This window comes from Rhinoraja longicauda, chromosome 13, assembly GCF_053455715.1.
Source record: "Rhinoraja longicauda isolate Sanriku21f chromosome 13, sRhiLon1.1, whole genome shotgun sequence".
Lineage (NCBI taxonomy): Eukaryota > Metazoa > Chordata > Chondrichthyes > Rajiformes > Arhynchobatidae > Rhinoraja > Rhinoraja longicauda.
Window position 1 is genome coordinate 12467487 of NC_135965.1, and position 15641 is coordinate 12483127.

The 15641-nt window shown below is 41.8% G+C and overlaps 1 protein-coding gene across 3 annotated transcripts in view; it reads right to left on the reverse strand.

Annotated features, from left to right (window-relative positions):
- Window positions 1-15641, reverse strand: part of LOC144599145 (uncharacterized) — a 60326-nt gene continuing 44685 nt past the window's right edge. For all 3 annotated transcript variants that reach the window (XM_078409880.1, XM_078409878.1, XM_078409879.1), the window contains exons 8-11: window positions 10334-10463; window positions 7041-7147; window positions 3825-3934; window positions 1-900 (exon numbers count right to left, since the gene is read on the reverse strand). In XM_078409880.1, the coding sequence (XP_078266006.1) occupies window positions 886-900; window positions 3825-3934; window positions 7041-7147; window positions 10334-10463 (362 nt within the window). In that variant the 3' untranslated portion in view covers window positions 1-885. The remainder of the gene's footprint in view (window positions 901-3824; window positions 3935-7040; window positions 7148-10333; window positions 10464-15641) is intronic.

Sequence of the window (15641 nt, forward strand, 5' to 3'; positions counted from 1 at the left end):
AGTGTTGTACATCAATTCAGGTACTAAGAACGAACATACAATGGCACACAAACATAACAGCACATACATAAACAATTCACAGCGCCCCCTCAGAGGGCCTCAAACGCTAGGGAGTAGAAATAGGTTTTGAGCCTGGACTTAAAGGAGTCGATGGAGGGGCAGTTCTGATGGGGAGAGGGATGCTGTTCCACAGTCTAAGAGCTGCAACCGCATAAGCGCAGTCACCCCTGAGCTTAAGCCTAGACCGCGGGATAGTGAGTAGTCCCAAGTCAGCTGACCTGAGGGACCTGGAGATAGAGTGGTGGGTTAGAAGATTTTTGATATGGGGGGGGCAAGCCCGTTTAGGGCTTTGTATGTGAATAGGAGGAGCTTGAAGTTGATTCTGTACCGTACTGGGAGCCAGTGGAGAGAGGCCAGAATCGGGGTGATGTGGTCCCTTTTACGGGTACCGGTCAGGAGTCTCGCTGCGGCGTTTTGGACGAATTGCAGGTGGGACAGGGATGATTGGCTGATCCTAGTGTATAGGGAGTTGCAGTAGTCTAGGCGGGAGGAAATGAATGCGTGGATGATTTTTTCAATGTCGTCAAATTTGAGGAATGGTTCACATATCTGCAGCAACAGGTCAACATTGAACTTTGGTAAAAGAAATGCAAAACATATCTAATAAATCTCAGAATTTTTTTAGATAAGAATAGTGGTTAACTTGTCCAACACAAACTTTTTTAAAAAGAGCAGAAGAATTTTCTGGAAACATGAAGGTCAACTGAGGAGATTAGTATTTGTGTCCATAACTTTGAGGCTGAGTTCTTTGACAATAAATTGAACAGGAAACTGGACTGTTAATTTTGGTGTAAAACTAGACCATTCTCTGCTGCAAGATTCATTTTATTTCTTCTTCTTCTGTAAAACAAAATAGATCATCAATATTATTAACAGCCACTGCTGTTCTCTAGATTTGACTTGGTTTCCAGTAACTTGTCAAAATTATTGGCCTTTAAGTTTGTACACCAATCTCCTATGTGGGACCTTGTCGAAGGCCTTCTGAAAGTCCAGATATAACACATCGACTGGTTCTCCCTTATCCACTCTACTAGTTACATCCTCGAAAAATTCTATAAGATTCATCAGACATGATTTGCCTTTGGTAAATCCATGCTGACTTTGTCCGATGATTTCACCACTTTCCAAATGTGATGCTATCACATCTTTAATAACTGACTCTAGCATTTTCCCCACTACCGATTTTCCCCACTACTAATCAAGAATCTATCTATGCCTCAAAAATATTCAGACCTGGCCTCCACAGCCTTCTGTGGCAAAGAATTCCACAGATTCACCACCCTCTGACTAAAGAAATTTCTCCTCATTTTAGAAGGATGAGGGGGGATCTTATTGAAACATATAAGATAATTAGGGGATTGGACACATTAGAGGCAGGAAACATGTTCCCAATGTTGGGGGAGTCCAGAACAAGGGGCCACAGTTTAAGAATAAGGGGTAGGCCATTTAGAACGGAGATGAGGAAGAACTTTTTCAGTCAGAGAGTGGTGAAGGTGTGGAATTCTCTGCCTCAGAAGGCAGTGGAGGCCAGTTCGTTGGATGCTTTCAAGAGAGAGCTGGATAGAGCTCTTAAGGATAGCGGAGTGAGGGGGTATGGGGAGAAGGCAGGAACGGGGTACTGATTGAGAGTGATCAGCCATGATCGCATTGAATGGCGGTGCTGGCTCGAAGGGCTGAATGGCCTACTCCTGCACCTATTGTCTATTGTCTATTGTCTATTGTCTCCTGTCTAAAAGAACGTCCTTAAATTCTGAAAGCTCTCAGCAATGGTGAACTGTTCATGTACTTTCAGCACATATGCAGAAGGGGTCAGTTTTATGTCTGTACTTTCTCTGTACCTGTAATGCTATAATCTGGTTGACTAATTTGCACTCTGGTATTTTTCTATTTGCATTACTTGTGGTACTGTGTAATGACTTGGTTGTACTCATGTATCGTGTGATTTGACGGGATAGCAGGCAAACAACTTTTGTACTGTATCTTTGTATACCTGACAATAATAAACCCACACCAATTCTTATTGCAAGGGGTCTCGTGATGTTGTTGTTTTACTACTTTTAAGAAAACCAAACCTTCTTTTAACCTTAAAATGACACAAAGTACTGAAGTAACTCAGTGGGTCAGGCAGCATCCCTGGACAACATGGATAGGTGATGTTTTGGTCGGGACCAAACTGATCAGTCTGAAGAAGGGTCCGACCCAAAGATCACCTATCCATGTTCTCCAGGGATGCTGCGTGACCCGCTGTTACTCCAGCACTTTGTGTCTTTTTCCAGTAAACCAGCAACTGCAGTTCTTTGTTTCCACCTCTTTTATCCTTGCTGTTCAGGTCTGCTTCAGAATGTTATGGGACTATCAGACCAACTCATAAAACCATCATCAAATATGGCTCCACACTTTGGTAAATCAACACTTAAATTAATTGTGTGGTTAAAAAGCTTGTTTAGCGCCTCTGTCACAGTAGGTGGCAGCCTTTTCCATAAACTTTTCCATAAATTATTCCATAAGTGCAAAACTGTAGTTTCCTCTTGAATTCATCATATTCCATGGTTCTATTAGCACAGTAATATGGCAGAAATAACTCTCGACATCTCCATTCAGTCCATTCATTAAATTGGAAGCTAACCTCTCCTTAACTCTTCGAAGGTATTTATTCACAAATGCTGGAGTAACTCAGCAGGTCAGGCTGCATCTCAGGAGAGAAGGAATGGGTGACCTTTCGGGTCGAGACCCTTCTTAACTCTTACTCTAAAGAGAACGGAAGTAACATCCTTTCCTTCACAAATCATTTACCCTAAAATGTGGGATTGATCATCACTGTTCTGTTAATTTGTTCCTATTTCCATCAGGCTACAATGCTGACCAGGAAGTCAGTCAGTTAAAACCCATGCATTATTCACTTGTGTAGTTTCCAATATTTACTTTTCTTTCCATTTCGATTTTTTTGTATGTTTTAATACATTCCTTCACAAGATGATGATATTGCTGCAAGGCCATTATTTATTACTCATCCTTAATTGAGGAAATGGTGATCAACTACATTCTTAAACTGGATCAGTGATGTGTTAGTTACTGGAGGGACTGAATCTACCAGCATTGGGATAGACGATTAGTGATAGTCACACGACTTTGCGCGTGGGAAATAGTGTCTCCTAAATCCGCTAGAGATTTTTGAAGAGGTAACCAAGAGGATTGACAAGAGCAGGATGGTGGATGTTGTCTATACAGACTTTAGCAAGGCCTTTGACAAGGTCCCACGTGGTAGCCTAGTCAGGAAGGTTAGATCCCATGCGATCCATGGACAGCTAATTAATTGAAGAAATAATTGACTTGATGGTGCAGGTACAACAATAGTTAAAAACACTTGGACAGGTGCATGGATCTGAAATGTTTTGAGGGATATGGGCCAAATGCACCGAATGGTACTAGCATAGACGGGCATCTTGGTTGGCATGGATGAGTTGGGCCGAAAGAAGTTTAGGGAAGTTCTATGGACTCTTCACCCTACTATAGTTACTCAACCAGACGCAACTAAATTTAAGGTAGCTCTTCTCCAAGAAGCCCTTCTTGCTTAAGTCCATACTCCTCCACCTCCAGTTTAAATTCCATTTGGAATATTTTGGAGGACCAAGAACCAAGAACAGACTTGTTTCTCCCACCTCAGATGCTGTTTACTATCTCCAGAATTTTATGTCTTTCTGTTTTTTATTCAGACTTCCAACATCTGCAATTTTGTTTTTGATTTTCTGTAACTGTTGGTTTACCTTCTTTTTCCTTTTGCCTTTCTTGTGCTTTTTGGCATTCTTCAAAATGTCGCTGAAAGTATCGGCATTCATTTGGGCCGAAACATCAATTTTTAAATCAGGGAGTTTTGCTGGAAAGCAAAAGAATCTCAAGTCATTCTTCGAAAAAATGCCCTGGGTATTCTTAACTATGAATTAATAACAGTTGCAGAAGTAGAATCATTCACAACTTCAAATACGAATGTTCCTTTTTGAATGCTCTGACAGGTAATGTTGCGTTGTGGTCTGTGGGAATGTTGGCCATGTGGAATTTCAAAACGACTCGGCAAACTCAAGTGTTAACCACTGACAAGTCCAATCTGTAGACACATCGCAGCGGCATGAAGTGAGTGCCACAGCCATTCATAGAGTAAAGCACAGACACGTTATTTGACCCAATCCCATTTATCCTTTGAAGGAATCACTATAATTATTGCCACTTTCTTGCCATTTCCTGCATAGATTCACGGAGATGTTACGGCAAAAATCAGAGAACATAGAACAATACAGCACAGGAAAGGCCCTTCGGTCCATGCTGAACATGATGCCAAGTTAGACCAATTGCCTCTGCCTGCCTGCACACGATCCATATCTTTTTATTCCCTGCATACCCATATGCCTATCCAAAAGCCTCAGTTGTATCTCCAGATGAGGTTGTTCAAGGAACTGCAGTTAGCCCCATTCCCTGGCCTCTGTCATTAGATCTGCAAAGTCCTTTAGTCAATATTTATCCCAATTGAATCTGCAACCACTGCTACCTTGAGCAGTATATTTCAATCCCTAATCACTTATGGGATAATTTTTGTTTCATGTTACCTTTGATTATTTTGCTTATTACCTTCAGTCCTTGCTCCCTTTGTTCTTGATTACTCTGCATATGGGAACAATTTTTCTCTGTCAATAATCTTTAGGGTTTAAATATTTAAATACTTGTATCAGTAGACACTGCAAGGACCTTTCTTCCAAAAAGAATAATTGCAATTTGCCTCTCTATCCCCTTATCCAAGGTCAAATGTCCCTGTGATTGTCGCAGTAAATCTCTGTTGCATCTTTGATTTTCTGGATAGACTAGGCTTATACTCGCTGGAATTTAGAAGACTGAGGGGGGATCTTATGGAAACATATAAAATTCTTAAGGGGTTGGAGAGGCTAGATGCGGGAAGATTGTTCCCGATGTTGGGGAAATCCAGAACCAGGGGTCACAGCTTAAGGATAAGGGGGAACTCTTTTAGGACCGAGATGAGAAAACATTTCTTCACACAGAGAGTGGTGAGTCTGTGGAATTCTCTGCCACAGAAGGTAGTTGAGGCCAGTTCATTGGCTATATTTAAGAGGGAGTTAGATGTGGCCCTTGTGGCTAAAGGGATCAGAGGGTATGGAGAGAAGGCAGGTACAGGTTACTGAGCTGGATGATCAGCCATGATCATATTGAATGGCGGTGCAGGCTCGAAGGGCCGAATGGCCTACTCCTGCACCTATTTTCTATTTTTATATATTTCAGACAGGTCATCCCTCAATGCTCTGACACTCCAGAGAAAACTATCCAAGTTTGCCATTCTCTCCTTTTCGCTAATACTCTCCAATCCAGACAACTTGTCTTTATAGTTATTACAGTACATTCAAATCTCCCTGTAACTTTCTCTACTCCAAGGGAGGCAAACCTCTTCATTAGGCTCGACACATAACATACATAACAATATTAATCCTTTCTCTTTTTCATAAGGTTATATAAATCTTCAGTCCTAAGTCATTTCAGCCAGACCTTGGAAAATTCAAAGGCAAGAGGACTTGAGGAAGGCTGGATCTACAAGGCAGGTGAACTTAGAAGTACGTATGTGAGCCAAGTGGAATAGAAAGATTTCTTCCCACTGACCCCAGTTAACCTTCATGTTTACTCTTGGCTCCCAAGATTTGCTGCCTGTTCCCATGATCCACATCCCATGAGTCACCCCTTCTCCTCCCAGCCTAGAATATCTACACATCAATTATGATTCTTTCCCCCACCTTCCCATGGATCTGCCTCCCTCCAATCTCACGGGCTCTCACTGGCACTGGCTTCCTCTCTGTAATCTTTCCCTCCCTCCCCTCCATGGTGGAAGGATGCTTTTATCATTGGAAGTCTGCGACCAGTGATTAACAGAGATCGGTACTGGGATGCTTGTTGTTTGAAGTGCAAAGTCCTTTGTTTATCAAAAGATTTGGATGCGAAATGTAGGAAGTATGATTATCAAGTTTACAGATGTCTCAAAAGTTGGTGGTGCTGTTGAGAGTGGGAAGATTAGCTAAGGTTGCCTACAGCAGGATATTGATCAGATGGAAAGTTGGCAGAGCACAGGCAGATGGAATTTAAACCCAACAGTGCGAGATGATGCATTTTGGGAAGTCAAGTAGGGGTAGGACAGATACATTAACTGATAGAGGGTGAAGGATTGTTAATGGACTTTGATAATCAAGTCCATAGTTCCCTGAAAGTGGATGATAGGGTGGTGAAGAAGGCATATTGGCAGGCTTATCTTCATAAATTGGGGCATAGAATGTAAGTGTCGGGGCGTTAAAAAAACATAGGTTAGGCCACCATTTTAGTATTGCGTGCAGTTCTGCTTAACACGCTATAGGAAGGGAACTGAGGATATAAATCACCATTGAACCATTGAGGGGTATGTTTTAAAGGGCACGAAGGGTCATTTTCATTTTCACAGAGAGTGGTTGATATCTGGAACTTGCTGCCAGGGAAGTTGGTGGAGTCAGATACAATCTTATATTAAAAAGACATTTGAACAGGCATTTTAATCGACATGGCTTATGTTATGGCATGGTATAATGGGGCTGATTGGGATTAGCCTAATGCGGCCGATTGGGATTAGTGTCGATGAGGAAAATAAAATCAAGCAGATAGTGGGCCAATTCTGTGCTGTACAATTCTATGACTGTATGACTCTTTTCACTTCAGTCCTTCCCAACTGAAAGGCAGCATTCTTATGATCGATCAGGCTGTTTCCTGGTACACAGATAAAGTCTGATGGTCTATACCATTAGGATATTCATCCACAGATCCCTCTACATTCCCCAGTCACAACTTCCTCCTGCAAATGTCAGGGTCATTGTTCCACGGGCAGCCTTTGTTGCCATAAACGCCAATGTAAATAAATTGTAACCGTGGGTAATTTGATCAGCTGTTAAACCAAAGTTTGAAATTACCTTCTTTCCTTTCTCTTAAGGCATCGTGTATCATTTTGCCACTCAGCTCACCTAAGCAGTTACCATCCAAACGCAGTTCAGTCAAATGATCTGAAAACTGTATCAATCTGTATGGGAAAAAAATCCATTGGGAAAGCAAAGGAAAAAAGAAATTGTGATATTGGAAAAATAAACATTAGAGAGAAAAAAAAGTACAATAAATACTGGCCCATAACTGCTATATGCAACAACAAACACTTTCTCTCTATTTAATTGGATCAACATATTTTACCATCTGTTACCAAAAGCACATGAGTTGACAATGTCACAGCGGGAGGGAGGTTAGACATCTGGGGCTCGATGAATTGGAAGAGCTGTTCTGCACCTCGTTAATCAATTACACGGAAATTTCACAAAATTAATAGCACGAGAACTGAGAAGCAAATATGAATTAGGATGCACCTTTTCACCATCGAATCCGCAGAGCTGGAGGGAAACAATGATATTTTTAAATGTGTTCATTTATGGGAAGCGTACAATGCTGGCATGACCAGTATTTATTGCCCATCCTGAATTGCTTAAGAGGAAGGGGTGTGAGGCACCTCTTTGAACCTCTGATATCTGTCTGGTGAAGGAGTACACAGAGTGTTATTTGGTAGCGACGAGAAAGGAATGTGCCATTTTGGATTAAGGGATAAGATTAAAGAATGAGTTCAAGATAGTTTTTTTGGATCTTGCATTTTAAAATAATTTAAGGGGCCAAGATCCAACAAATGGTTGATTTTCACTCAGAAAGGTTAATTGCTAAACACATCAACTCCCCTTCCCATTCCACACTGCCCATTCTGTCCTGGGCCTCCTCCATTATCAGAGTGAGGCCCAGCACAAATTGGAGGAACAGCACCTCATATTTCACTTGGGCAGCTTACACCCCAGCGGTATGAATATTGACTTCTCTAACTTCAAGTAACCCTTGCTTTCCCTCTCTCTCCATCCCTCCCCCTTCCCAGTTCTCCAACCAGGCTGACTGTCCCTGATTACATTTTATCTGTTTGCTTTATTGTTACCTTCTCCTAGCTAACAATGCTCTATTCTACATTTGCCCTGATCTCCACCCACTTTGATGTCCTTATCTTTGTATCTCCCCCTCCCCTGACTCTCAGTCTGAAGAAAGGTCTCGACCCGAAACGTCACCCATTCCTTCTCTCCAGAGATGCTACCTGTCCCGCTGAGTTACTCCAGCATTTTGTGTCTATCTTTAATTGTGCCTAACAAACACTTGTCTGATCGTGAAAAGGCTCCGTGTTGGCTAATCCTAGTTTAATTAAGTACACATGGACCTTATTTGACTCTAAAAAAGGCTCTTTGTGTCATTTTTTGTGGTGAGGTTAGATGCATGTGGTTTGCAGATATTGCAGTTTCCTACTCTGGGATGTATTTTAATGGTGATTTGGGCATTAGATGTAATTTTTATGATGCGACTGTGGAAGCAGAACATCTTGGGCAACACCTTATGGACATCTGCATCAAATCTTGCCTGAGATTGCTGCAATATTGTGAGTTACAGTGAATGTCAGTTGTTATTTTGCTGGTAAATTATGAACTGTTATCAGTTTAATCCACACAGAATAAATGAAATAAACATTTCTGATTATTCTTCAATAACCAGGATATTGCTTAGCTTCATTCAACTCAGCGTCAGTTTTTCATAAACCTTTAGGTTTGATAATAAAATGAATAGATGAACTGCAGGCCAGAGAGCCTGAAGGGAGGGAATTAACAACCAGTTAATCTCTTTGAAGGGTGCTGTAGTGGCACAGCTGGTAGAACAGCCTTATTGTTCCTATCACCCAGGTTTAGTCCTGTCCTCCTGTGTTGTCGGCGTGGAGTTTTTATGTTGTTCCTGTGACTATGGAATTGCTCTGGGTCCTTTATTTCCCAGGCGTGTGGGTTGGTAGACTAAATATGTAACGAGGAACTAGAGATACTGGTTTATACCAAAGATAGTCACAAAATGCTGGAGTAACTCAGCAGGACAGGCAACATCTCTGGAAAAAAAGAATAGGCGACGTTTCAAGTCGGAACCCTTCTTCAGACTGAAAGGGGGGGGGAGGGGAGTGTGAAATAAACTGGAGGCGAGACCTGCTGAGTGCTTCCAAAACTTTGCCTCACAGCGCGAGAGACCCTGACTACGGGTGCTGTCTGTGCAGAGTTTGTACATCCTCCCTGTGACCACGTGGGGTTTCTCTGGGTGCCCTGGTTTCCTTCCACATTCCAAATTCCCGCTGGTTTGTCGGCTGAATATAGACAAGTTAGTTTCCAAATATGGAATTATTAGCAAGCTAGTCTATAATCTGGGAACTATGGGCTAGTTGGTCTGAAACTAAGGTATCCATGTCAATATGTCTATATATAGGTGACAACAGGCAAATCTGCCTGAAAGTTGCATTCGTACGGTAATTAGCCGGCCAACAGGCCAACTGACTTGTAAATTTGAGCTGCAGGTTTGTGAGCAAACCATGGGCAGTAGAACTGAAATCAGGGCATGGTGGGCCATTTATAGCCTGAAAATAGGGAAACATGAAGCTAAAAGCTAGATGGCATGAAAACAATTTTTTTGTGTTCTTTTGTGAGCATTTGACATCCTTGAATTAGATAAATGATTCAAAGAGATAAATAATGGATGTAGTGCACATTACGACATACAATTAAAATAGTGATTGCATGGATGGATAATAAGGTACTGTCATATTCATCTCTACTGCAGCACAGTCGTGCAGTGGTAGAGCAGCTGCCTCACAGCGCGAGAGACCCTGACTACTGGTGCTGGCTGTGCAGAGTTTGTACATCCTCCCTGTGACCACGTGGGGCTTCTCTGGGTGCCCTGGTTTCCTTCCACATTCCAAAGACCCGCTGGTCTGTCGGTTAATTAGTGTCCGTAAATTGCCCCTAGAGTGTAGAATGTGAAACTGGGATAACATAGAATCAGTGTACAGGTGATCATTGGTCGGCGTTGACTCAGTGGGCCGAATGGCCTCTTTCCAAACTGTATCTCTAAACTAAACTACCCCATTGTGGACATTACACTTTGCATTTGGAACTGATGCATTACAATGCTGAGAACTATATTCTGCGCTCTGTATCTTCCATTTGGGTCTACCTGTTGTACTTGAGTTTGGCTTGATTGCATTTGTGTATAGTATTATCTGATCAGTTTGGATAGCAAGCAAAACAAAGCTTTTCATTGCACCTTGGTACACATGACAATAATAAACCTAAACCTACATGATTAGGCAAAGTTTAAAAATACCTACTGGCACAACATTTCAACAAACGTCATTGCACCCATTTTGCCTTCATTTCCTCTTCCATCTATCCCATTATCTGCTAGGTGCAGTTTGGACAACCAAGGTCCTATCTGTGGAAATTCCTTTTTTTTCCTCCCTGCAAACATTGAAAATCAACATTTTAAATATTGACATTGTTATGCAAGCATCTTTGACATTACAGGTTTAATAGAAAGCCTGGGAAAATATATATTTTTAATCTACCTGACTTGCTGCCAGCCACACCGTGTTATCCTGGAATGAAGTCTCCAGTTTGATTTAACACTAGGATAATTGATTTCAATATATTGACTAAATATGCCCAAAACACCTCAAGGCTGTGGTTACTCCAAGAAAAGTTTCATGTAAATTTATTTTGAGTTTTGGTTCATGTAAAATTTCTGGAACTAAAATGCCTATTTATATTTGGCACACAATCTTGTGGTCTATTCCTTGGCGAGAAACTGAAGTTTCTCCATCTCATTTCTTTCAGTTGATTTCTACAAGTGCTGACACATTTTGATTTGGAAAATTCCTTTCACCCCTGGTGTAACTGGAAAAAACAAAGACCAGTCATTCCAAGTTTGGGATAATTGGCACACCAAAGACACACCATTATATCCAGCAGAATAAGATGTTTTTCTGTTTCTTCAGTGCTGTATGACTGTAGATTTTAGACGTTAGAGATACAGCGTGGAAACGGGCTCTTCGGTCCACCGAATCCGCACCGACCAACGATCACCCCATACATTAAGTGTTTCACAAAATGCTGGAGTAACTCAGCAGGTCAGGCAGCATCTCAGGAGAGAAGGAATGGGTGACGTTTCTTCAGAAGAAGGGTCTCGACCCGAAACGTCACCCATTCCTTCTCTCCTGAGATGCTGCCTGACCTGCTGAGTTACTCCAGCATTTTGTGAATAAATACCGTCGATTTGTACCAGCATCTGCAGTTATTTTCTTACACCCCATACATTACCACTATCTACACACTGGGGGCAATTTACAACTGGACCGAAGCCAATTAACCTACAAACCTGTACATCTTTGGAATGTGAGAGGAAACTGGAGCACCCTGAGAAAACCCATGGGTCACAGAGAGAACATACAAACTCTGCACTGTGTTCAGGATCGAGCTTGGGTCTCTGGTGCTGCAAGGCAGCAACTTTACCGCTGTGCCACTGTGGCGACCCTATATGGGTGATGATATTGTTGTCATTCTTTTACAAGCTACAATTCTGCCTGATTTAGACCTGGGCTTCTTGCAACCTCCGGGGACAATTGTGGGACTGTGGGCTGGGTGAGCACCGTGACACAGAAAGCCATTCAAGAATGGATGTGAAAATGAAGGTGGTTATAGTAGGGGACAGTGTGGTTAGGGCGATAGGCGGTGTTCCCTACAACCAGGGAGGGGAGATCTGAAAGTTCTGTTCCTACTGGTGCCGGAGTGAGAGCATCTCCAGCAGCTGATGAAGAACCCGGATTGGGAGGAGTTTGAGCAGTGAGGAACTAAATTAAAAAACGGTCCACAAAGGTAAACATACTCTGGATTATAACCCAACCTCCAGCACACTGACAAAGAGGCTTGGGTTTAATAATAGGATCTGGGAGGTGAATGTGTGGCTCAAAGATCGATGTGAAAGAATTAGTTTTTGATTCAGCTGTGGAGAAATTGAGCACTAATCTGTTGGGATGCACTAAATCTGAAGAATGCTGGGACCAAGTTCCAGTGATTCAAATTACTGTGGAGATGATAGGGTATAAACTAACCGAACAGTGAAAGGCCTGGAAAGAGTGGATGTGGAGAGGATGGTTCCACCAGTGGGAGAGTCGAGGACCAGAGGCAATGGCCTCAAGATAAAAGGACGTCTCCTTTAGAAAGGAAATGAGGAGGAATTTCTTTAGTCAGAGGGTGGCAAATCTGTCAATGGGTATTTTAAAGGCAAGCCTGACAAATTCTTGATTAGTAAGGGTGTCAGGGGTCATGGGGAGAAAGCAGGAGAATGGGGTTGAGAGGGAAAGGTAGATCAGCCATGATTGAATGGCGTAGACTTAATGGGCTGAATGGCCTAATTCTGCTCCTATAACTTATGAGCTAAGAAAGAACGAGGGAGGAGGAGGAGGAGATGGTGTGGTCAGGTGGGATTTGTTTCAAGGCTTCAAGCACAAGGTAGCACAGTGGTACAGTTGGTGGAAGCATAATGGAACACATGGTAGAGCTGCTGCCTCACAGCGCCAGAGATCCAGGTTTGATCCTGACCCCAGGTGCTGTCTGTGTGGAGTTTGCACATACTCCCTGTGACTGCGTGGGGTTTTCTCTGGGTGCTCTAGTTTCCTTCCACATCCCAAAGACATGCAGGGTTTGTAAATTAATTGACCTCTGTATGGAGTTGCTCCTTGTGTGGAGTTAGTGGATGTGAAAGTGGAGTAGCAGAACTAGTGCGAATGGGTGATCAATGGTCAGCATGGACATGGTGAGCCGAAGGGCCTTTTCCAAAGCTGTATCTCTAAACTAATTAGTATTAATGTGGAAATATATCAGACAGGAAAATAGAAATGCTTGTAACAAAAATGACTTCACAGAATTGTTGAGGAATAAAGGAAACTAATGAAAAAAAGGAATCTAAGTAACTAAGCAGTAAAAAGCAAGTGCTATAGAAAGTATTGACTCTGAAAGCCAATAAATCCTTCTGGATAACTCATGTCCCACAGTGATTGTCAGCTTCCAAAATGCTATAAATTACGAAACAAACCGTGCAAATTGGATGATGAATAATGTAACCCTGTTATTTAAAATTCAATGGAGGGTGAAAATCAGAGAATGACAGAACTACCAGCAGCAGTAGGGAAAACAATAGGATCTACAATGAAGGATGTGATTATAGGACACATGGAAAATGTCAACAGGATTATATAAAATCTACATCAATTTCTGATCATGACATTTTACCAACAAACCTAATGGAATTTTTGAGTTGCTAAAATGTACAAGGCAGAACCACTCTGATGTGGCTTTTCAGTGGGCCTCTGATATAGTCACATAAAGTGCAAAATTAAATTACATGTGTTTGGGGGTAATAGATTTGCATTAATTGAACTCTGGATGGTAGATGCATAAATGGTGATTTTTTGTCGTGAGAGGTAATGACTAGTGGGCTACTGCAGGGACAGTCCTTGGGCTCCACCTATTCACCATGTACATCAATGACTTGGATGACGGAACTGAATGTAATATTTCCAAGTTTGTTGATGGCACAAAGCTGGTTGGGATTAAGAAGTGTGAAGAGGATGCAAAGAGACCTCAAGGTAGATTAAGCAAGTTGAGTGAATGGGTAAATATGTGTCAGACGCAGTGTAACATGGATAACTCCGAAGTTATCCATTTTGGTACAGAGAGGTAGAATATTATTTAAGTGGTGAGAGATTGGGAAATGTTGATGTGACGGGTGTCCTTATACACCAGTCACTGAAAGTAAAAAAAGCAGGTACTGCAAGCAGGTAAAATGGTGAAGATTTAAGGATCAAAAAGAAAATTGATGATGGATACTGCAAAGTCCACACTGACTGTCCACTCCTAGTGCACGGTACCCAGGACCAAATCAAATCAAAGTGGAACAATGAAAGAGTTCCACAACTGGCCAAGAGGCATCAACCTGCCGAAGTTCTGATGAGAACTGAGACATGATAAAATTGCAACATTGAGTGCTGAGCTGGACAATCTCAAATAACATCTGAGAAATGTAGGAGGTCAATGCAGGCAACACATGCATGTGGGGTGTCACAAAACATTAACCTGGTTCCATCTGTTAAATGTGTTCAGATTGTAAGCATGTTAATTCAGGTTTAATATTTCACAGGAAGCAGTGCGGAAAATGTGATTTTGCTTGAAAAGAATAATTGTTGCTTAAGGCACGAGCAGCAGGACAGGAGAAAGGGGGGGGGGGGGGTGTTTCATTGTTTTGGGCTTCAATGGAATCATCCTGGGACCAGATTCCTACCAAATCTAATAATCGGAACTGTAGATAAGTTTTCAAACTGAAAAGTCAAATTGAGTTTATTGACATTAGCAAAAGTACAGTGAGGTAGATACAATGAAAATCTTGGTAGCAGCAGCATCACAGGCAACTAGACTCAAACACACAAAAACATAAATTATACATAAAATTCCACCTACAACTGCAAGGCCCTAAAAAGAAAGAAGATTGCACAAAGAGAAACAAGATTATATATTGCGAAACACATGGAAAAACAAGTCCATGGGGTGCACAAAATGGTCCATGGTGTTCTGTGGATTTTGTTGTAGAGCGGGATGATGTGGGGGAGGGGGAGGAGAAGGGAGGAGGGAGGGGGAAGAAATTCTGGCAAAGGAGAATTTTTGTAAAGTTAGAGGACATGGGGCAAGATGAACTAATTTTAGTGCAATAGTTAGAAACAACTTTAATCAGGACTTACATAATGCATTCAAATAACACAGGAATTAATTGTCAATAACCTCACTGTAAGCCCAGGAAAGCAAAAAGAATCAGGAGGATGACCTAAAGTTTCTTACTAACGCAAACCGCTGCTTCTACTTCGCCACAGAAGCCTTTGAATAAAGTCAGTTCCTCGGGCTTTCCAGTTCCATGATTTACTAGTGAAAAGCACAGAATTGTATAGGGCAATGTTCAAACTCGCATAAGATGCTGAAGGTAGCTCTAAACTTCTGCCGGACAGTTGGCTCCTTCAAAAACCATGCAGATTAAACTATATTAAAAGTAAACACGAACTATATGCAAGGGATTTATTTTCTCTTCCTTCTTATTTATTATTTCCTCTAGCTCATCTGTCTTTCGGAGTTATTTGTCTCCATGCTTTCCTCTGATCTTGAAGATCAGGTTACGTTCAAAGCTTTGGAAGGTTCTGTGAACCACACTGAACTGCTGTTCTCATAGGCAGTGTCCCACGATGGAGCAAGGAACTCACACAACCGGAAAGGTTTATTTGGCCTGTATCTAACTATGTTCCTCATCCTTTGAGGTATGGCCACGATCGGCTGGAAACCAAACTTCTTGGAAAGGGGATGAGTAAGCGTCATCATCTATATACTAAAACTCTCGTTTGTTTGTTTGTTTGTTCCTGAACAACAGCCAAAACGGTACACGATAGCGTGACAATTTTAGGCCCATCTTATTCACTGTCGTCCTTTTGGTGCCAATAGAAGAAGTTTCATTGAAATCGGTGTTATATTTTAAAAGTTATTCACATTTTAAAGTTTAAATCTATCTCCTATGGAGGGAGGGGGGAGGTGGGAGGATAAGGG